At 44.5% G+C, this 22,878-nt stretch overlaps 1 protein-coding gene across 4 annotated transcripts in view; it reads right to left on the reverse strand.

The window, feature by feature from the left end:
* Window positions 1-16,208, reverse strand: part of POC1A (POC1 centriolar protein A) — a 44,527-nt gene extending 28,319 nt beyond the window's left edge. For 2 of the 4 annotated variants that reach the window (XM_059856322.1, XM_059856321.1), the window contains exons 1-7: window positions 16,132-16,208; window positions 14,875-14,959; window positions 14,040-14,211; window positions 12,971-13,150; window positions 11,743-11,850; window positions 10,382-10,497; window positions 5,995-6,128 (exon numbers count right to left, since the gene is read on the reverse strand). In XM_059856322.1, the coding sequence (XP_059712305.1) occupies window positions 5,995-6,128; window positions 10,382-10,497; window positions 11,743-11,850; window positions 12,971-13,150; window positions 14,040-14,211; window positions 14,875-14,959; window positions 16,132-16,149 (813 nt within the window). In that variant the 5' untranslated portion in view covers window positions 16,150-16,208. Of the gene's footprint in view, window positions 1-5,994; window positions 6,129-10,381; window positions 10,498-11,742; window positions 11,851-12,970; window positions 13,151-14,039; window positions 14,212-14,797; window positions 14,819-14,874; window positions 14,960-15,285; window positions 15,311-16,131 lie in introns of those variants that run through there. The other 2 variants (XM_059856323.1, XM_059856324.1) reach the window with 2 other exon arrangements.
* Window positions 16,209-22,878: the final 6,670 nt, after the last annotated feature.

A 22,878-nucleotide genomic window follows, 5' to 3' on the forward strand; every position in this document is an offset into this window, starting at 1 on the left:
GTATTTAGACAAAATCTAGTACAACACAAATCACATCAAAACAGGCAATGAACTAACTCCAAAGTCATGGCATTCTAAAGGGAAAAAAAGTTCAACAGAACATATTCTTCTCAAAATAGAAAATTGTATCAAAGACTGAATGTGCCTTTATAAATTGAAAGAAAGGGAACAAACACATCTACAGACGCAACATCCTCTACAGATTTGTTGACACAAGTTAAGTGAAAAAGTATTCCTGCTCCATACACTCCCAGAACTCTTCCAAGATACAACAGGTTTGCTATAGCAACAGTTTGCCAAATGCCCTTGCAATTTAATATTGACGCACCAAACAAAAATAAAAAGCTACATTTGGCAGTTATTAGACACAGCCTAACTTCCATTTGTCCCAGGAAAGTGCAGCAGAAATCCAACAGATTTCTGATGAAGATCTGGGTAACAGACATGAGATTGGAGAATGAAGAACTTGAACCATTTCCCCCCCCCCTTTTTTTAACTTACTGCTTGCATTAAAAGTATCAATAACTAGCAGTTGCATATTCTTCTACAGAAGTTGTAGAGAGAATTTTAAGCTTATTTCCCACATAACTAGAACTTGTGGGATGCAGCAGCCTTCTTGGCTGGGTCTATAGAAGGATCTTATCTTCTGTAGCAGGATCAAAGGGCCCTCTATTAGTATTTTCTGGAGGTTCAGAACTTCCAGTCTGAACCCCCATTGCCCAAGGTGCTCCACACAAGCTGCTAGCACCAATCCCCAAACTCCAGTAGCTTCTTGCCTCAGACTAGACAGCAAGCTGCAGGAAGAAGGGGTTGGGCAATGACATACACCACAAGTCAGTGGTAAGGAACATTTCTGTTTAATCCTCAGCAGGTAAACGTCAGGACTGTCAAGCTTTTTGCATGTCCAGTAGAATTTGAAATTATAACAGCAGCTTTAGTGATACTGGGAGAGCTGCAGGAATTTTGAAGAAAATACAGAAGAAAGCAACAAGTCACCCACTGAAATTGCTGCGTGAGAAGAACATGGCCACTAACTGACATTCAATTAATCCCTCTAATGAAAGAGTACCAGGCAATGTAGAGGCAAGTACCAGAGAGCCTTGAAAAGGACAAATAGCTCAAACACTGGATAGAGGAAAGCAGCCATAATGAAAAAGGAAGTCATAGAGAAGGAATGATAACAGCATCAAGCCTCACTGCTGCAGCATTCCCAGTGAACACAACTCAGGCAAGGTCAGATACACATGGAATGGCAGCTGAAACACCAGGTGACAGCCCATTCCTAGCTGCTTGCACAGGTGAGAAAGGTGAGGCCCAGCAAATTACATAATTTATGGGTAGAGATAGATATTACACCTTCTGCCTATTTTCTCACTTCCTACAAAGAAGGTTAGTGACTGCAAGGCCTTTATGGCCCCAGCATTTCCCAGGTTGATCAGTCTACATAAAACATTACGTTTGGCCTTCAAAATAGATGGTGAGACTATTCTGAATGACTTGAATGCATTTATCACCAAGAGGGACGGGATCTGAAGCCAGGACACAGATTAAACCACCAAGTGACTAGCAGGATGCTAATACCATCAGTAACAACTGACACAGGGGTGACATAAGACAACAGGAATAGCATCCCTGAACACAAAGCTTTCAAGGGTAGAGCTAAAAATAGATATCTCTTAAAGAAATACTTAAGAGAAAGGCCAAGAGGTTAGTCTGGAGCCCAGAGCCACACCTGCACACAGGCAGCAGATGAATGTCTATCATCCATAAATAATGAGTGGACAATCACAGAGAAATCCCTCTTGAACACCCTCTTCTTCTCCCAGAGCTGCTGGGCACAGAAGGCACAATACTTCAACAACCACAGGGCCAACACCAACAAGCAAGTCAAGAGAGGCCAGACTTTCAGGCTTCAGCTAGGAACAGAGCTAACATTTCAGCTTCAGCATCAGAGAAGAAACAAGAGCCAGGTTGGAGAGGGTCCAGGAATAAACCAGAGAAGAGTCATTTAATGATGCACTGTCTGCACTATGAAAGGAGACGCAGGGTGGAAGGAAGGTAGAGAGACAAGTGGGGTCAAGGATGCTAGTAGGTTTTTACTTTTTTTGTTTTGGTTTTGCAAGAAACCAATGCATAGCAGAGAAAAGCCAGGTAAGAGAGCAAGGAAAATGCTAAGAGTTGGAGTAAGGCATATCTAGAGGATGCAAATAGTTGAAATAAAGGAGAGCTTCCTCTTCCACTGCCACAAAAGGAAAGGAGAAGTCAAAGTGGGAGCCAGTACATTCAGAAAAAACTGTCCAGGAACAGACTAACTAGTGCAAAGAGAAAGAGGAGACATGAGAGGAGACAAGGCCTGAGAAGCAAATCCAGCAACAACCAGCACTCTGGGATCCCAGCCCTGGCCTCATTAGTTCTAGGCATAAAAGAACTAAGAATAAACAGAGCAGTCATTACCACTGTTGACAGGGCTTTTCAGCATATGAGGAGAGGGCAAGTCACACAGGAAAGGAAGAAGGGAAGGGAAGCAAGGAGAAAAGCACAGAGAACAGAGGTAGCAATGACAACAAGGATGTTTTCAGGTGAAATACCTCTGACAAGACCCAGGGATTCTCAGTACACTGGGCTTTGAAAAAGTCCTGAGCAAGACTGACATGTTTGCACCCTCCTTCACCAGGGAGTAAGAGCTACAAAAAACATAGGGAAAATTTATACTGGCATCTTACAGCTGAATCTTTAGCAGCTTTAACTCCTGAAAGTTTCAGTCTATAGAAACACAAGGCAAGGACAAAGAACTCATATTTCCTTTCAAGACTCAGAAATCCTAGCCTTAAGTCAATTGCTTGTTGTTTGCAACACACATTTCTTTCTTTTTTGTTTGACTTCCGAGATGTCCTCACACTCTTCAAAGAGGACAGGCCTGCATAGATGTTTAATGCCACCTAGGCAGGGCTGGCAGCTGACAGTAAAGAAGCACATTTGTTTCCTGTGCACCTGCTCAGGAGACCTCACTCATTAGTCAGTGAGCAAGGCAGGGAGCATTGATGTTGCCCAGGTAGGTAAAATGTAGCTACTTCACAGTTCAAATCAAGGTTGCATGAAGAATTGTAACTTTGCATTTTCTATCTTCCTATTTATGAACATAACCATGAGATGTTTTCTAAATATTTACTGAGAATTTCCATTCCACTGAGAAGTCAGTCTGGAAATGCTCTAATTAAACCACTCCAAAGGGCAGACAAGTACCATGTACATACCTGCTCTCCTCTAGCAACTCTCTGGGGGTGGCTTAGAGGCCTCAAAACATTCTGTTCTTCAACAATGATTCAGTACTAGAGGTGGATTTACATACCAAGCCAGTGTCTCATCTGTATGGAATGAGATAAGAGTACTTCACAGCTTGAAGCACTCCAGAACCAAGATATGCAGCACAATACAGAATGATATTCTGCAGCTGCAAGAAGTCAGCTCCAAGCTGCAAACTTCTGCCTCTCATGATCCTTCTGCTACAAGGGGCCAGCTACATTTCAATTAAAGACAGCAATGTAAACTTGGCCAACCTCCCCATGCAAACTACAGCTAATCAGCTGCTAACAAATTTCTGGCACTCTAGCAGTTGCGTCAAAGTATGACTAAAGGACCGTAGGGTTTTTTTCCTTTAAGTGTCCACTTGCATGCAGCCTTCCCAGAACAATGTAACAGCAGCCAGCTGTCAAAGCAGGAACAAAGTGTCAACCAGAACGTTCAACCTCAAAAAGTCACAACTCAAGAACATCTTCAGAACAGGCTGTCCATCTGGCAACTAACCTGCAGCACTCACTTAAAAAGGCAAATCAATTTAATGACCAAAAAGTCCACACAACTTTGTTTTTAGCCTCTTGGGGATACTGGCACAAATCACAGTAATAACAGAGGGGACAAAAAAGTCCCTCATTATCAAGTAACGTGGATTTATCTATGAGCAGAACTAGCTGGAGAAGCAGCCAGTGCAGGAATCCACCCCTGGTGACAGCACAGCCTGTAGCCACTGACAGTGGCTAACTGGGAATGAAGCACAGGTTGCCATATGCTTTTGGTGGAAAAGCAAGGTATCAGTTCAATCAGGCAGTAAAAGAACCAACCCACAACAATACAGCACATGCCAGACAAGGAATGCCAGGCAGGACTGTGCCAAGACTGGTTCCACACATATCTCAGTGCAATAGCCTTAAAGGCAACCAGAAAGCTCTATCAGCCACTTCAATACTTGCACTTGTTTCCAAACTGAAGAAGCTGTAAATGCCACAACAGCAGCTACTCTTCAGCTGTGCCAAAGGCAAAGCTTTTCCAATCCCAGTCAGATGCCCAGGAGAAAGAGGCAGACACTGTTTTACTGATCTGAAGCAGCAGGGAGGAAGAACAGAGAGCTTTACTTCTACTTTTGAACAGATGACCCACAAACTGTTCTTTTAAAGCCTCGAGTAAAGTACAACATTAGCCTAAAGGGACTTTCTGCTGCTCATTCTGAAGATCTCCATCACCATAATCAGTTTTGGACTCTCATTCAATGCTAAACTCTATTTTTTTTTTTTTTTTTGTGCTACTGCAGTCAGTGAGGCACAGCTAGCAGCTGAAATGGGAGAAAAATGGAAAGCAGGTTCAGCCTCCTGCTGAACCATAACCAGGCACATCCCTTCCTGAGAGAAGGGGAGAAGTGTAAAGATTTCCCATGCTTCTAACACTTACCATTTTCCAGGAAGCTTCTTCCCAAGAACTCACTTGGCAGATTAACACAACAGATAAATATGAAAACAACAGTAAAGCAACAGAAGCTTTGCAGCCCCTATCTGATAGAAGTATCCACTTAGTCCAGTCTTCCAAGAACAGTTTTATACAGCCAAGGCTGACATGTTAGGATAACCAGCATTTGTTATCTCCTCCCCATTCTTTTAACAGTTGAACCCTTTGGTCAATTTTAAAGCTCTACTTCATGAAAGATTTAAGCACAAGGTTTTCCTATTTTTTCCATTAATATTACAAAAAAAAAAAAAAAAGAAAAAAGAAAATTTTATTAATATACAGCAAAAGAGAAGTTACAGAAGAAACTTGATCTTTTTAGACATCAAATAAGGCAGTCACTAAACAAAGCCACAAGAAGACAGAATTATCAGATTTACAGCTCACACAGATACCATTATTGCCCACAACAATCCCCGTCATCTCCAAAAAGCTTCAGGCTGTGATTTCCCCCTGACAGTTTTTATGCTTTAAAACTCATCCCCCACTTTAAAAGAGACACAAGCGGGTTAACAATTTCTGTTCTCTTTGTCCCTTTGGAAAGGGATCCCTTAAGGCAATCCTGCTTTTTCACACCCCACTCTGCATGGACAATGAAATTAGTCTATTTATTTTCATTTAAGATTTAGAAATAGAGCTCCAAGCATTCATAAAATTAACCTTACAAGCAACACATCCAGCAGCATAATACTAATTGGCCAATCAGTTAAACTTAACCAACCAGCACCATTTATCACCTTCAATTGTATGATTCAGTCCATTAACAAGATGTTCCCAAATCAAATCCCAAAATAGATAACCTCTATTTTACTGTTACTGTTCTTGAGTCTCCTGCCAGGTGAACAGCATTTATCTTCAAAACACCTGTGTCAGGGAGCCAAGTGTTATTTGCAGCTCTCTAGAGGGAGGGAGACAGAGCCGCACTAGAGGCTGACAGGGTCAGTCAGAGTCAAGGGTGCTGCTCTGAGCTCCTTCTGCCTTAGACTTGAATCCTCAGTATTGGAGCTCACTTTCAGTCTTGCTTTCTCATTCTCTCCATTCCTGCCTTACTTCCTTCCCTTCAAAACAGTGATGATCTCAAAGATTATTAGCATTATAATCATGATTTTACACAAGGAAGATTTCAAACAATTTCTGGTCATGAAGAATGAAAGTCTCAAGCATGCACTTGCTCAGTTTATTGTGAGTCTGTACATTACTGTAAAAAAGGCTTTGCCTCACCTGGTGACCATGCAGAGTATAGAGAAGTCTTCCTTCTAACAAGTCCAGAATCTTAAGAGTTGAATCGCTGGAAGCAGTAACCAGATAGTTTCCAGAGGGATGAAAGGAAAGGCTGTTGACCACAGAGCTGTGCACTAAGGATGGAAAAAAAAAAGTATAATAGTCACCAAGACCAGGTTACATAAGACCAAGGCAAAAGAATAAAATAAAGCACGAGCACATTGCAATTTTCTGTTATAAAATTCAACAGGAAAATTATCATGGGGGAAACATTCCACAAAAGCTCTTCAAAGCACTGGAGAACAATAACAGTAACTCAATTCTTGTAAAAATAGGCACTACTTTACTGAAAGGAAAAAGGAAGCTTTGCCAATTATTCTGGGAGACTTAATGCTACAAAAGCTTCCAGTATAGCCCCAAAATGTACTGTATGTGCAAGTGAACTACAGGATTCTGTGAGAGTGCTGGACATTGATGTACTTTACCACTGTGGAGCTGCTGGCCTCACTCTCAAGTCATTCTAGATTAAAATCTGCATCTCAGGACACTGAAAAGACTGAAATTACAATGGAAGACACTCAGAGTTGACACTGCACAACTTCTTTTGGTTTACTTTCTGACTCTAGCCAAGACTGGGGTTAAGAGAAACTAGGAAATAAGAGCAACTTGAAAATGGTCCAGTATAAGCATTATTTCCTCAGACATCCTATTTGTTTCGCCAAAAATTTAAAACAAAAAGACAAACTATCGAGAGTGTGAACTTGCAATAAAGCCATTTTCCCTGCATAAAGATGAAGCCCAAGATTTATTCTGCAAAAAGCTAAAGAAAATGTTCTAGGAAAAAAGTCAAACTCTACTGAAGTTCAGTGTAACATTAAACATTTAATATATGACTTTTTTCCCTCCCCAAACTTTTACAGAACAGGCTATTGAACATATTTATTTATGAGAACACGCAGTACTTCACATATGCCCAGCTTCCTGAGTGTATGTGACATTACAGAATATTAATATGCCTGAGAAGGGATTTAACCATCAAATTATTCCTAATTATACTATATGCCCTCCAAATGTTCTGGTATCTCAAATCCACTACTTCTGATACATCACACCCAACTAAATTTATATTCTGTTGAGAGTCTACTGTGCATTTTGAATCCACACTGCATGTTAAGAACCCCCTTAAAATGCCATTTTAAGTACATTAGAAGCAAATATTATTTTTTGCATACGTGGATTTGAAGCAGATAGCTGAAATAACCTTGCTGTAAAACAGAATGCCTCTACTTTTGAAATTCTCAGGAACACTAAACACCTCAGCTAAGTTCTGAAAACAACTCCTCTTGACCCAGACTGTTACAAAACAGAAGAAAACCTTAACAGAGGTAACTTCTAAACTGTTATTCTTGTTGGTGAATACTGTCTCTGTCACACAGCTAGATCTTCCTCTACCCCCAACCTTGTATCATGCTATGTATTAAAGGAGAAAAAGGTCTGTGTGGACTTTTTTCTTATGAGTGATAAATATCTTTCTCCCTTGAAAATCTTATTGAGTGATTTGTAATATTCCTCACCCCCTTAAGTGTCTATATTCAGGTAAATGTAAATGTATCTTATCAACTAAGGACAGTCCTGAAAGGAATCACATCAGAAATAGACAAGGTTAGTAATGTATCACATTTCCAAGTTCCAGAAGGTAAATAAAGTATTTCCAGCTTCACAAAAAAAATCCTTTCCATAATGGAAAAAGTCACACAGACTGTAGCTGCATAAGCAGTCACAGTTTCTGTGTCCAAGGAGTTACTGGCTCTTGTAAACGCAGAGAAAAGTTCATCTCTACTGTCAAAGCAGCTCATACCTCCCACAAGACCATTCACAACACCTCTCCAAAAAAAGTGCCAACACATCCTGCCATCTCACTTGATTTCATGCTGTGAACAAGAAATCCAGTGCAGCAGCAGGTGGCATCTCCCAGTGACTCGTTGCTACAAGCCCACCCTCCTGCCAGCCAAGCCCTAGCAAAGTAAGAGCCTCTTAGGGGACTTATACTGGGGGTTAACACCTAAAATTAAGTCCTCCCAGCCTGCACAAAACTGTCTCAAGCCCCACAAGACGACTTTTATGTAATGCAATCCTTAGTATCACCAGGGAGAAGATAAATTAGGATGAATTTGAAACAGCCACAGTCTCTACTGAAGAGATCACCACCACCAGTCCCATCTAAACTGAATAGAAGTACCAATTATTCTTTTTAAGCAGGAATAAAAAAACAGGTTAGAGTTGTTTCCACAGACCTGCTACAGAGGTGTCCCACACACAGCTCTGGACAGGGAAAAAATGTCAGGCAATAAACACTGGCCATTTTTGTAGGCGCTGTACAAAATTTGCTGTACAAAAGAGTCAGTGCCAAGCAGAGAACCAAACAAAGCATCTGTGTGTTCTCCTGTACAGTAAACGTGACCAGAGCATACTCTGCTTGGCTCAAAGAAAAACACACCATACAAAAGGTTTTGCAGCTTGCTCTCTACTTCCAACTTTCATTTACAAATGTCACAGTTGGAACAAGTGCTGGCAACAAGAGCAGCACTGCTAAAAGACTAATCAGTGCTGGAAACCAGCCCAACCTTAAGACGCAAGAGCCCGAGGCAGGGCTACTCATCTATTAACTCCTCCATGCAACTCCATGTTTAAAATGGATTCCCTGGAAATCAGGCAGCATCAGCACATTCTGAAGGCACAGATGCCATCTAGTGGGACAGGACTTTCAGCCTCACAGGGGAGCCACAAAACTAAATCAGATTTGGCCAAAAGGAGGTATGTAAAAACTCTCAGAAGGGAAGGACTTATAAACATCCCCAAAACATGTTACAAACACATCAGTTTGTAGCCACAGGTGCATGAAGTGACCACAAAAAACCACCATTGCAATTTCAGGTTCTTTCAGCTATTATTACTATTTTTAGTTAAAGGCTTAATAGACAGTTAGGATTTACACAGTGGCTGTTAAAAATAACACCTCCAGGAAAACGATCACTTCAATAGCAAGGGTGTCACACTAAAATGCCATTCAGAAAGGGTGGGATACCAGGGAAATATGTAATTTCAAGACAAAAAAAAAAACAACTTGGCAGCCAAGCCTAAACCACATTCGATTTGGACAATTTAATAGCAGTAAGTGGCAAGCAGGAAAGAGACAATTTTTGAGCCAAGTTATACTGTGGCTGGAAACATGCAATGCAGATCTTGCCACCATTGAAAAGCTGATAAAGCAGGTTAAAGGACAACATGACACTGCCCAAGTATTTAAAAACACTACTGATTTTAGCAACAAGACTTCATGAAGGCGTTTCCAAGTTTTGATATGGGCCACAAGTTAACAATACTTATAACACAAACTGCATGCTCAATACTGACGAATTGGAACAACAGTCACCAAAAAGTTTGATATCTATTAGATTTTGTTAACTATCAGAGAGCTGGGAGTGACTGTGATCCAGAAGAATGACTGAAGCTGGGAGGCTGACACAGCAGGAATGCACAGCTTATGTTGAGGGCAGAAAGAACACACCAAGGTCCAGCCCCATGTCTTTGATCCACTTTATGAGCACGTCAGAAGCAGTTCCTCAGGGAAAGTTAGCAAAATTAAGTTTAATAAGATATCAACACTGAAAACAGTGCTGGAGAATGTATTTTTTTAAAAACATCACAGCAGCCTTAAAAGCTGTTATTAGCAAAGAAAAGCCACATTTTGGCTGAAGAAACTAATGCACAGAATAGGTCAATCAATCTCACAGAAGCTGGCAGGGATGGGAAAGCACCCTTTTCCTATCCATATCTACCAAACAGCAGCACTAATCAATGGGACAAGAACATGTAATGGGAAGAGATGCCATTTGGCATCATCAAAGCTAATCATGGAAGCTGAAAAACAGAGTTTGGAAAAGGAACCATAAACACGGATCATAGTATAGAATTGCAATTGATTGATTTTGATTTTCCTTTTTTGTTAACTTTTCCTAATTTTCTCATAAAAGAGCCTAACATTGTGAATTGCTGGAATACAATTCTGACTCCTCCTACAGGCTTACTGAGAGGCAAAGGCCACATCCTTTTTATTGCACACCACCTTCTCAGTAACAGTGAATATGAGCCAAATGGCATCACCGGTAAGACCCATGCCCACCTGCAACATGAGACAGCTTCAGGATTAGCTGTGGAGCTAAACACAAAGCAAAGCATGACATCTGGTGAAGAAAGGCTCCTGCTGGCAGGCCTCACCCAGTGCCTTTTTGGAAAAGCAGCAGCTGATGGAGAAACAATCCTTGGACCTCAGAGCAATTGGCATCAATACATGGAAAGGCTCAACTTCAGTAAGCTGTTGACTTGCCTTGGTAATGTTGAAGCAGTCTGTTCATCCGGACATCCCACAGCTTCACCGTGCTGTCCGTACCGCCCGCGGCAATGCAGTTACCGCTGGGATGGAAATCCACGTGGTTCACAAACCTGCCAACGGCACCAAACCCAACTGCTTACCTGCCACTCCCGCTGCACATCAAAAAAGCCTGTTCCACAAGGGAAGCGACAGCATGACTCAGTGAACGTTAAGGAAAGGAGGAGATAACCTGAAAATTGATTTTGCTGAATTTCTCCTAAGACCTCATTTCTAACCCCAGCCAGACTGCAGGCTCCTACCTAAGCAGTAGTCACATTACAGGTGTAGGAGCTGTAGACACAAACCTCCTGAAATCTGATGGATCCAACTGTCACAACAACATTTTCAAGTCTTCATTTAATGTTTGCATAATATACGTCTTCTACTACATTAACATTATTTCCAGAGTGATATGTACAAGACTGAACAGAAATTTTTCTTCTGTTAATTAAATTTAAGATGGAACATAGTGAATTTGTGCCTGAAATCATCTGTTGCCTGTTGGAAAGCAGCAAGGCTGAGGCCACATTTCTTTCTGAACCTGAATCCAATCAATTTTTAGTTTGAATGCATAAGTACAATAAAAGCTTCAGACCCTTCAGGAAGAGATAACTCCTCACCAAACAAATTGGATAAAATTAATTATCTTTTGACTATTCTTGTAGCAAGTACTGAAAAAAATTGACCTATTTCAATAGGTTGTTTGGACAAGACACATACTTAAGAGCATTGAAAAAAAACAATGTCTTATCATTATTACCTAGAAAGAACAAAATATTGCACTAGAAATTCAGAGCAGCAATGAATTAGGGAGATTCCAGTCTCAGTTCTCTGAGGACTTGTTTTATGTTTCTGGGTAAATTATCTTTTGCTACATTCCAAATTTAACAGCTATTTTTCTGAATGCAAAGTGGGGGTTTTGAATAACCTCTTTATTTAAAAACTTAAAAGATAAATCAAAGCATCCAAGTGCCATTCTGTCAGTACACTTTTGCATGTTTAATTTATGTCAACTCAGAGCAAAATAAAAGAAGAAATAAGGAATTTAAGCATCTCCAAAAATAAATAAGCACCAAGAAACTGAGGCTTGATGTTCTGGACAGTTACTGAAATATAACACTCACAGTTCTAACCTCGAGCAGTCAAAGGGGCCAGGGCAATTCTCAACTGGGCCCTCACACTGGCTACTTTTCTAAGAGGTGCTAATGGTTTTTAAAACAGTTTTATAATTGCCAGGACAGGGACCTCTGAACCTCACAAACCAGGTGTAAATTCCCCAGGTAATCCCACTTCAGACATCACCAGCAGGTACTTACCCTCCATGCTCACAGAAGGAGTGGATGCATTCTCTGCTGGTTTTGTCCCACAGCTTGACAGTTTTATCATCACTGGATGACACTATCAATCGTCCATCAGGAGAGAATCTAAGGCAAGAGCGACAGCAATTAACAAAATCCCTCAAATGAAAGGAGTACAGGGTCAACTGAATTTGGCCAGGTGTTTTGACATGTTGGTAAACACACCTAGCTTTTCAAGAAGTCACAGAGGCATCAGTGAGTCTGAAAATCCAATCACTAATTCGAGGGAAAAGAAAGCAAGTCCTAAGTACTCAAACTATCCCTAACTCCATGAGCACATAAAATAACCCTCAGGAAAGTCATGAGTCTGACTTAAGATCTTGTGTCTTACTTGTTTAAATTTAAGTGTACCTCAAGTTGTTTCTCTGCCCTGATTCAAAACAATTTCTGCCTTTGCCACAAGAGTTCAGAGCAACACAGCCACTCACAAAAAAAAAAAAAAAAAACAGCTGCAGCAGAGCCTTCAACATTCCAGTGCCTTAGGAGAATATATTAAGTTCCTATCTCAAAATATCCTATACGTGACAGATCCAGATCCCTCTTCACAGGAATATACCTTACAGAATCAGGACCTGAGTCCCTAACTACAGATCATCAGACATACCAGAAAAACTTCCTTTCTGCTCTTCTGTGGGCATCTATAGTGCCACTAGCCACTGCCACCACCCCATTCCAGAACTGTAATGAACTTTTCACCTACAGAGGAACCATGGCTTTAGCCTAGATACATGTATGCATAAATAACCCCTAGAATCCAAATCTGAAACCATTATCAGGAAATAATGTTCTTATCATGGCAGCATTTAAAACATTTCAGAGGTAGCACTGGTGATCATTTTAACAAGGGGCATGGCAAGTCTAAAGAAATTAAACTGAAATAACAGCAGAAACCTCTCCTTTTTCCCTATTAGCAACTTCAAGACACAGAATTCTCCTTATCAGGTAAAAACAAAACACAGAACAAATCACAAAGCAGGAAAGCCTCTGATTGACAGAGATTACTGGAGAAACACAAAGTGGGTGCAGACTATTACTCAAAGGATGTCTCTGCAAGTCAGCAATGTATTTCAGTCACTAGACACACCTGAATCACCCTAAACAGAAATGTGTTGCACCAGACCATGACCCTGAGCCTCTGCTTTGAGGGATAAATCTCCATCTCTGTCTGTCAGAGGGCTGTACTCACCTGGCACAGCGAACCCAGTTGATGTGCTGACTCAGTGAGAACAGAAACTTCTGCCTGTGAACCGTCCAGACTTTGATAGTTTTGTCATCAGAAGCTGTAACTAAGGACTGGCCATCGCTGGAGAAATGAACACTTCTCACTGTTCCTGTGTGAGCCTTGAACACAGTCGAGTCTCCTTTGCTACACAAAAGGGAAGAGCTCTTTAAAACTGCACAAAGGGCAGCAAAGGCATTTGTTTTCAGTACCTGAAAACACAGAGCTGCTGTATGCTAGTAACCACCACTTCTATGGGAACTGCATGTGACCACATTAGGATAAAAACATTGATCAACCCCAAACTTGCTCATGCTTCATGAGCAGTACAGAATACACAGCTAAAACCAGTTGTTCCAGTTCCATACTGGAGGCCAATCGAGCAGGAAACAACCCATGTTTCCTATAAAGGGGGAAAAATGCTAGAGCTAATTTGTGCAACCATTTAAACACTTACAAAAAGATCAATGGAAAAGAAGACACTTTGGTTCCGTACTCTTGCCAGGTCCTTTGCTGCAAGGCAGGCAAAGAGAGAGGTGTTTTCACAGCTCATTGAAACAAGAGCCAAGCAGGCAGCGACCTCACAACTGCTCCTGTAATGGCCCATGCCAAGCTGGCCATTCCAGTGCCACATCACACAAGAATTCAGCACACCTGATGCGGTACAGCTGTGAGCAATCTGCCATTAACTCAGCCAGGCAAGACAATTCAAATGGGTTCATTTTTCTTCACACATCATTTCTAAATAAATGGAAGATGCATTTTTCTGCCAAATAAACACAAAGCATACTGAGAGATCCAAAGCAGAGCATATTTAGAGATCCAACAGGTTCATGGAACTCTCAGTCCAAAATCTGTCTCCAGCATATCATGTACCACTAGGAGCTCCATATCCACAGACTAAAGAGAAGACACAGTGGTTCTTTTTTCCCTCAAAGAGATGCCTGTCCCACAGCCAGAGAACTGCTACAAAGCAGTAAGGAGAAATTCCAAGCCATAGTTACACAAAGAGAGGCAGAAGGGAGTAGGTACTCACACACTAGGGATCCACAAACGGACTGTTTTGTCTCTAGAGCCTGAAGCCACAAGGTGACCAGAAGGTGAGAACTGGACACACAACACTGCATCTTTGTGGCCCAAGAAGCGATAGGCTCTCATCTGAGGCTTCATACTCCAGATCATCAGGCACGAATCCATTGAGCCACTTACTGAATTAAAAAAGGAAAAACAAAACCACACAAAACCAAATTTGCATTAGCTCTCCTCCAATTACACTAAAACTACATTTAACACTCAGCTCCTCATCATAGCTTCCAATCATCAATACATTGCCCTTGAAGCTTCACCAGTCTATTGCAAGCAGTGTATTTCATTATAGTCATGTCATGTATCATTTCATTAAAAATTCAAACAAAACAAGGCCAGCCATGCATTACTTTGGACTGACAATTTAATTCCAAGAGTCCAGCCATGCAATAGCCACAGGCTGCAAATCTTCCGCACACTCAGAAAATGAAGGTTATCTCTTCACTTTCTTATTGGCAGAGGCATCAGCTGCAGCAGGTTAAATGTCACTTCAGATTAAGCACAGAAGACCAGGGAGTTGGTGACTTAAAAGCATCCTGGCTACACCACTCTCCAACACCTCTCCCTGTTGGCAAAACATTGACCAAAGTTAGCTCAGCAGCTCTTCACAACATATTAAAAACACAAGCAAGGTGAGTGGAGCAGTGCTCAACTTGCTGCTAGCAGGAAGCAACAGCAAGACCTTTTGCTGCTGCAGAGCTCAGTTACCTCCTTTGCTCCCCTATCTAACTGAAGCAGAACAGTTCTTTCTTTATCCTCTGGCCATCAAAACACAGACAATTTACCCAATTGTTTCTTAGCACGACTGAAGTCCACACTAGTGACAGCATCTCTGTGGCCTTTGAAGTGCCTCTCCAGGGATGGATCTTCCTAGAAGAGAAGAATGTTCAGACACTACAGATTTAAGAACCATCTTTGTACAAAAAAATCATTTCATTTCTAGAAGAAGTGAACCAAGCCACATATTCACACCCCACAAAAAACAGGTAGAGGCAAGAACTGTTGTGCAGGCAACTGCACAACACAAAACACAAATTTCACATATACCATAAAATTTAAAAGAAGCAAATTATCCAAGCTGTTATTAGCTTGGATCTTGAATGACTGCACAAATCCCTCATGCACTTTTAAAACATGCTGCTGGCACAGAGGCTCTAAAGCTGACTGTAGAACAGATAAGCCATGTCCATGATCACCTGAGCAGGCAGCCAAGCTCAGCTTTGCTTTGACAGCTGCTCATCTCAGCTCAGGTAGCCAAGAGGCCACTACTTACACATAAGATGCAAACTCACAAGATTTAACAGACCTGTTGAAACAGGCAGGACAAATGAGAATTGCAGCAAAACAGACTGACACCTAACCCTTCCCACAGCACCTTGCTGCAAAGGCCAACAAAGGTCAGGCAAGAAACACACAAAGACCTGAGAGAAAAGTTTTAACACTTGAAAATTGTTCAGGACAAGCTGATCAGCCTTCAGTCCTTGGTCTCACACACATTGCCACTGCCTCCCTGGCAATCCCCACCACAGCCTTTTCCCACCCAAGATTTGACCAGATCCCAGACCAGCAACCAGCCCCAGAGCAGGGCAGCGCTCCCCCCTCAGCACCGGCCCCCCAGAGATCCAGAGCCCCTCCAACAGCCTGGAGGTGCCGCTCTCCACAAACACAGACCAACCCCGGCTGCAAAGCACCCCACACCCAGGCCAACCCCAGCATTAAGCTCCTCGAGCCCCTCTGTCTCAGCCCCACCTGCAGGATGCCACCCCACAGCAGCGCTGAACCCCCCCGAGCCCAGCACTGCCTCCCACCGCCACCGCGGCCTCAGAGCCCCCCACAGCACCAGACAGCCCCGGGCCGGCACCAGCCCTGCCGTCCCCTTTCCCTCTTCCCGGCACAGTCACATCCCTCCCGGCTCGGAGACAACGGCCCAAGGGCTGCCACCGCCGCCCCCCCGCTCGGCGGCAGTCCCCGCAGCCCGCCGGGATGCCCCGGTCCGCCGCAGCGGCCCCACACGGGCTGTTCCGTTCCGTTCCGGCCCTCACCTCGCACAGGGCGGCCATGACGCCCCGCGGCCGCCGTTCGGTTCCCGCGCCGCGCGCGCCCCGTAGCAACGGCCCCGCCCTGCGAGGGGCGGGCAGGAGGGGTCCGGCCTGAGGGCGCCGTGGCGGGCCCAGGGCGGGAGCCCCGGAGCTCCTCAGGGCCTTGTGTGGGGGCGGCCTCCCCTGGGCGCGGCCGGCCCCGTCAGGGGGCTCAGGACGTTGGGGAAAGCCCCCTCCGGCGCTGTTACAGCCGTTATCCTCGCAGGCTTGGTGCCGCTCCCGTTCAGTGCTGACCACCTTACTCCTTTGTATCACTGCTGCCCTGGGGCCGAATGGCTCCCCAGCCTGGTGAGGCGGTCTCCGGATCGCATCCAGGGGAGCACCACAAAGCCGTGCTCTAGGGCTAAGAAGCCGGGCTGCTCACTTCCAAAAAGTGGTTCAGCTGGTGGGAGATAGTTGCTTCTGCTTGGTCTGTGAATGTTCCAAATAGGAACTCACCCCGGGGTTGTGCAAAGAGCACAGGACAACTGAGAAAGGTTTATTCTTTCAGTGGTTTAATACCAACTCAAATCTATTTCTTCCAACTCTATTCATCTCTATCTAGGAACAGTGCTGTTAATCAGACACTACAGACTGGACATGACTGCTCTCTAACAGGTGCCTCTCCATGAAGCTTGGGTTGACCATGTGAGCTTCTAAAGGGGCCCTTCCTCCATCTCTTCTGCATATAGGCCCCTTCCTTTAAGGACACCCCTCCTCTTGCACATTTCTGACAGCCAGGGATGCGCTCTGTTGAAGCTGGGGTTATAGTAGTAGAGGATCTAAAACAGGCAAAGGAGAAGAGTTAGTTGCCACCATCTCCCCAGTTACTCCAAACTGCAGCAGAGGATCATGTATCCTGAGGGCACAGGCTAAAGCTTGTGATGGTTGTGTTCAGGCATCACCACCCCTGGGGTTTTGCCTCCTGAGAGCAGAGCAGCGTAGGATTTTCAAAAGCAGAACAACTATTTTTGAAAATACCACTATTTTTCAGCAGCTTCAGTGCAGATATGAGTAGGCAGGTAATCTTGTTGGTCCTTTGATGCATCTGCTTGGCATTCGGCTGGTGCCACAGGAAGGTTTCAGATTTAATACAGCAAGACACAGAGCAAAGGCATTCAAAGAAATCAGGTGATGCTAAGCCTGTCTGTGCCTTAAAGGGGTTCAAACTCAGTAGATCTCACCAAAATGTATCTTATCCACATTTCTACTAGTCAGAAAGACTCACTCAAACATGCCTGAGAAGGAAATGAAAACCAGACCACTCGCTCCCATCCCCATCCCCTCCATCACAGAATCACACACTGTCTTGGGTTGGAAAGGATCTTAAAAATCATCAGGTCCCAACCCTGCTGCCTTTGGCAGGAATGCCACTCACTATCCCAGGTTCTCAGAGCCCCATCCAACCTGCCCTAGACTACTTTGAGGGCTGGGGCATCCACAAGCTCTCTGGGCATCCTGTGGCAGGGCCTCACCCTGGGAAGGATTTCTTCCTAAGAGCTAATCTAAACCTGGCCTCTTTCACTACACAACCTCTGTTCCTTGTCCTGTCACTCTCTGTCTGCACTAAAAGTCCCTCTCCCTCATTTTTATGAGCCCCCTTATGAAAAGTGGCTTCTTTTCAACCTGCAAATGGCCGTCTATGAGGAGGCCTTATTTGCTGCAAAGGTCCCTCTCCCCCCCCCCAGATTATCACAAGCATTAGTAGCTGTGCAGAGCAGCTGCTGTACCTGGCTGTGAGCAGAAGCTGCTGCTTCCTCTGCCAGGAATTCGGGCAGGGAAGCAGATCTTTGGAAATTCCGCTGCATTTTGGTGAATCCATAGAGGTTCAGCTGTCGCATGAAACTTTTAATTTTCTGTGTGTGGAAGACCTGCTGTCCTTCCCTGCCCAGCACCTCCACTTCAAAGAGATCTTTGTTGATGGCCACACATTTTCCTCCTTCAGTCCACCAAATTGACTGAAACTTGCTACTTTCCAGCATTTCCCAAAGCTTCTGTGGAAAGCGCAGGGATGAGAACTCTCGCTCCATGGCCATTGCCCTGGACAGCTTGGCTGTGTCCCACCAGCTGGCAGGCAAAGACCAACTGGCACCAACAGACACAGGTTCCAATGGAATGTTCTGGCATATCACTGTGGTGCCTGGGCTGTGGGGACATTGCAGGTGACATCTCAGTGATGGCCAGCAGTGGTGCCCTGGCAGGGGGAGCAGCCCAAGCAGAAACTGCTGCAGGGAACTGTAAAGGCTGATCTCTCTTGCTGCTTCTCTATCCCAAGTGGTGGGAGTCCAGAGCCCAGCAGTGCCCACAGAGTTGTCCTGAGGAGCTGTGGGCAAGGAGAGGCCTGGGCCATGTCTGGCTGCACCAGGAGTGGGTCCTCACCTGGGAGGAGCTGGGATGGCTGCAGCCTTGGGCATCCCAGGGCCCTGTTTGGGGAGCTTTCTGGCTGGGCCCCTCTGACACCTGCAGAAATGGGGCTCCCTGGATCCCTGCAATTCAGAAACAGCAGTGATAGCATGGAGAATAATTTTCTTGACATCTCCTACCCCAAAGGGGCAAGGATTCATTGATGTCAACCCATTCTCCTTGCAGATTTCTTGAATATGATTGCACTTTTTTATCTAGTGGGTTTAAAACTAGCTGGGAGAGATGGACCAGGGGACACACTTGCTTCATTTCTGGCATGAGACACAAAAGCAGTAGTTTCCTTTCCATCCATGAATGTCCCAGCAGTCAGGCTGGGGGAACAAAGCCCAAGCCATGTGGTCAAGAGATGTTCTGGTTTACTTTATCTGAATTACTCCTGCTTTGTTCATAAATGCAGAGCCATGAACACAATTCCATGAATGAGTCTTCTCAGGGAAGCCATCCCTCCATCTCCCTGATGCACTGCCTTTCTGCAGCAGACAGTCTGCTGGTTCAGGGATGTTTGTGTGCCTGAAAAGCTCTGCATTCCCCCTGCCATTTGAAGTACTGCATTTGAAGAGATACATTCCTCCCTCAGACATGGCCCTTCTGCCCACATAGCCATGGATTTTGGATCTGGAAGTCTGAGTGGTTTCTAGCATGGCCTGACCTGTTCCTCATTAAATTCTTTGGCATTTCAGTATTAGCTTTTCTTTTTCTGTACTGAAAAAAAAAAAAAAAAAAAAAAAAAAAAAAAAAAAAAAAAAAAAAAAGATATACATGATGCTAAATATGCCTGAGGTCTGAAAGAATCCATTTTAGAGAAATAAAAAACCGGAAACATGTTGTAATTGCACTCCCACTTATAAAAGCAGGAAATAGAAACATCTGCTTTAATGGAAGGATTCCACCACCCAAAAAAACACCCCAAGTTACCTTCTAGGTAATACACAAGCAGCATCCATGGTGGCCATTGATGGTTACTTTGCTTAGCTTAGCCCCAGGGTGCCACTGTGTAACACCAACAGCCAGAGGTGACAGCAGATCACTGGCGTGACACTCCCACCTGTGGGAGTTCAGAGCAAATGTCAAAAGAGAAAGAATTAAAGAAAATTCATTAATTCATTAAGAATTAAAGAAAATTCAAGAGGGAAACGGGGGCCCTTGGGAGCAACAAGCACACCTTGGGTCCAGCAGTGAAGTTGATGGTCTTGAATAGCCCAGTTCAGCCATTCAGACATCCTTGTGGCATTATCTGCCCCGGGTTTGGGCAGGATGGGGTTTTTCCAGTCCCTCAGACACGGTGTCCCTGGAGCCAGCCAGGGCGGGGGCGCTCAGGCCACGCGCTGTCACCCCGGTGTCCCCGGAGGGACTCCTGCCGTCCCTCAGCTGGCCACCGGGGGGCGGGCGGGGGCCGCAGCAGCCTCGCCTGGAGGGAGAGGGAAAAGCCAGCTGGAAAACGGGATGAAATGCAGCGCGGCTTCATTAGAGATACATCAGGCCCATCTAGGCAGCTTCTTTGGGAAGAATATCGTAACTCTGGGTGATAAAAGCTCTGCGCGTGCCTCTTTTAAATGCCACTTCCCAGCTTGGCACCTCTAGGCATTACCTAGTAGTTCTCAGCAAGTCCTTCTCTGGGCTTATTTGTGTCACAGTGAATCAGAAAGAAACCAGAAGCCCCAGGATCTGCTCCCTCTGTCACTTCGACAGAGCCTTGCACTGGCAGCCCTGCAAAAGCTGTGGTTTCTGCATGCTGCAAAAGCTACTGCAGAGCATCAGACACACCCAGAATTCAGGTGAGTTTTTCTTGCATGAAATTACAGTTAACCTTTGACTTCAAGCCCAGTTCATAAAAGCCTGAATTTCTCTCTAGAGTGTGTGGGTCTAAGTTTAGCAACTAAACTTAATGTTTACCAATACTATACAACAAACCCCAGTTCTCACGTGTCCTGTTAATACTTAAACTGCTGAACATACCAGTCTCTACTTGTACCTTTGCAGTTCTAAGAATATTCCAAAGGACAGAATGCAAAGCTTCAGAAAGCCACCATGAGAGTTTTTCTGAAAAAGAATTCTCAGTGAGACCAGTGATGGGAAGAAGTACTTTGCTATCTACAAAGGAAGCTCCAAGAGACACAGAGTTGGTGAATGCAATGCACACACACTAAAATGGAACCAGAATCTACACCCAGGTCTCCAGTTGCTAGCAGCACTCTCACAACAAGGTCATCCTGTCCCCATGATCCCCACGATCCCAGCATGGCTCCTTCACTGCTGTTTTGTGTCCATCCCAATACATCCTGGAGATGGAGGCAGTGGCACTGGGCAACCAACCCTGCAATGCAATGGCATAGATTGAAATGGCCATCTGGGTGTGACAGCCACCTTGGTATTGGCACTTTGCATCCAGAGAGCACAGCAGGGACTTGGGTAGCCCAAGCACACAGCTACAAGGAGCCAAAGAATGTAGATGAAGATTCATAGCACAGAGAGTTGTTGTCCAACCTCTTTTGCTGCTGCTCTGGAAGGGGGCAGCTACAGACAGGTTAGACTGTAGAAGGGAGCAGACCCACCAAGACAGCTCAGCTGATGACAGTGACAATGGCAATGTCCCATTGCTTCCATGGGGAGAGGCTGCTTTACATCAGCTGAAGATGTAGCTTGCTGCCACATCAGTTATTTTTTCTCTTACTAATGACTTTGTCCTCCCCTGTGTGCCAAACCTGTTTATTTATAGCCCACATTTCTTTTTCCCACCTGCCTTTGTGCTTATTACCCTTCCTTACAGAGTTAAGAGAAAGAGAGGAGGAAAAAAATACCAGCCTTTTAGTCAAGTAAGTCCTGACCTAAATGCAAATCTGTTCACGCAAATTCAGAGAGCTTTGATGATGCGTAAGAAGAGAAAGGGAAGGGAGCAGCCTCTACTGCTATCAGAACAGATCTTTACTGCTTCATAATAACCAGGCAATGAAGCAAAAGCCAAGGGAATTTAAAGAGGAAGCTCAGACAAAGGTCACCTGGCTGCCCCAGGTACTTGTTATCAGCACCTTGAAAAGAGGGAGGAAAGTGACACGAGCTGATTACAGCAACAGCAGGAAACAGCTGACAAGGCTGGGGGGGCCCTCCCCTCAGTATACAGAGGGTCTTTGGGGGGGGCCCTCCCCTCAGTATACAGAGGGTCTTTGCTGTTGTAAAGCAGAGGGGCTGCAAAGCCTGGACTCTGCAGTTGTTCAGGACATTTAAAAGAAAATGTTTCTGCTTCAGATTTGAAGTGTCTGCTAGGCAGAGAGTCAGAAAGCACCCTGTTAATTGCAATATCCTGTTTTATTTGCTCCCTTGTCTTTGCAGTGGATTCGTACTACTTACTGCTCATGTGAATGGCTGAGGGGAAGGGTGGAAAGGGGATCCATGCAGAAGCACCAGAGGAATACACTGCTACTCCCTCGGGAGCTACACAGTTCTTAAGCCGTCCGAGAGAGAGCAAGTAAAGGGAGCTTGTACATGCCTGCAGTTTCCAGAACTAACCAAAGGAGGAGAAGGATTCAGGATTGAGAAAATCTCAAGCTGGATCCAGCAAGAATACCATCAACAGCCTCTTGGCATCTACAAAGTTGTCTCTGACCACTTACATTGGTTCTAGTGTCTTAAGCCACTATGAGATCTTAAAATCTGTTACAGGAAGGTAGATAAAAGCTGGCTTTAAAATGTCTCCAGCACAGGTGGCTCAGCTGTGCTGATCTTGCTGACCAAGGGCAGGTGGCTGCTTTCTGTCCCTGAACTTTCTCTGCTGGTGTCTGCAGGGGTGAGCAGAGTTCAGGCTTCGCTGAACTCACAATTGCATCAATGCAGAGCCCAAAGTGCACAAAAACTGGTGCTAGGAAAATGCTAGCTGAGTTCACAGGAGTGAAGCTGAAACCTTTGGGACATGGAATTCCTCACTCATGGGGCATATGTCCAGCACCCACACTCAGCAGAGTTCATTGCCACACAGACCCTGGGTCTGGCCTGGCCAGGGCAGGTAACACTGCACAGTCCAGCACCACCTACCTACAAAGCAGGCTGGTATTGCCAGTGCCATGGAAGCATGTTCCAGAATTCACCTCTCCCCATGGGGCTGCTTTCTAAACAACACTGATCACTGGGCTGGATCACATTTGGCCTTGACTTTTAAGCCTCTAATCTTATCGAACAGTTCTTTGTCCCAGAATTTCACAAATCTGGTCCCCGCTCTGCAGATAGAGAAGGGTATCAGTCAGACCCTGCTGAAGAGTATCAAGTGTCCATGGAATGTGTCACATGGGAAAAACT

The sequence above is a fragment of the Haemorhous mexicanus genome, chromosome 11, assembly GCF_027477595.1.
Source record: "Haemorhous mexicanus isolate bHaeMex1 chromosome 11, bHaeMex1.pri, whole genome shotgun sequence".
NCBI lineage: Eukaryota > Metazoa > Chordata > Aves > Passeriformes > Fringillidae > Haemorhous > Haemorhous mexicanus.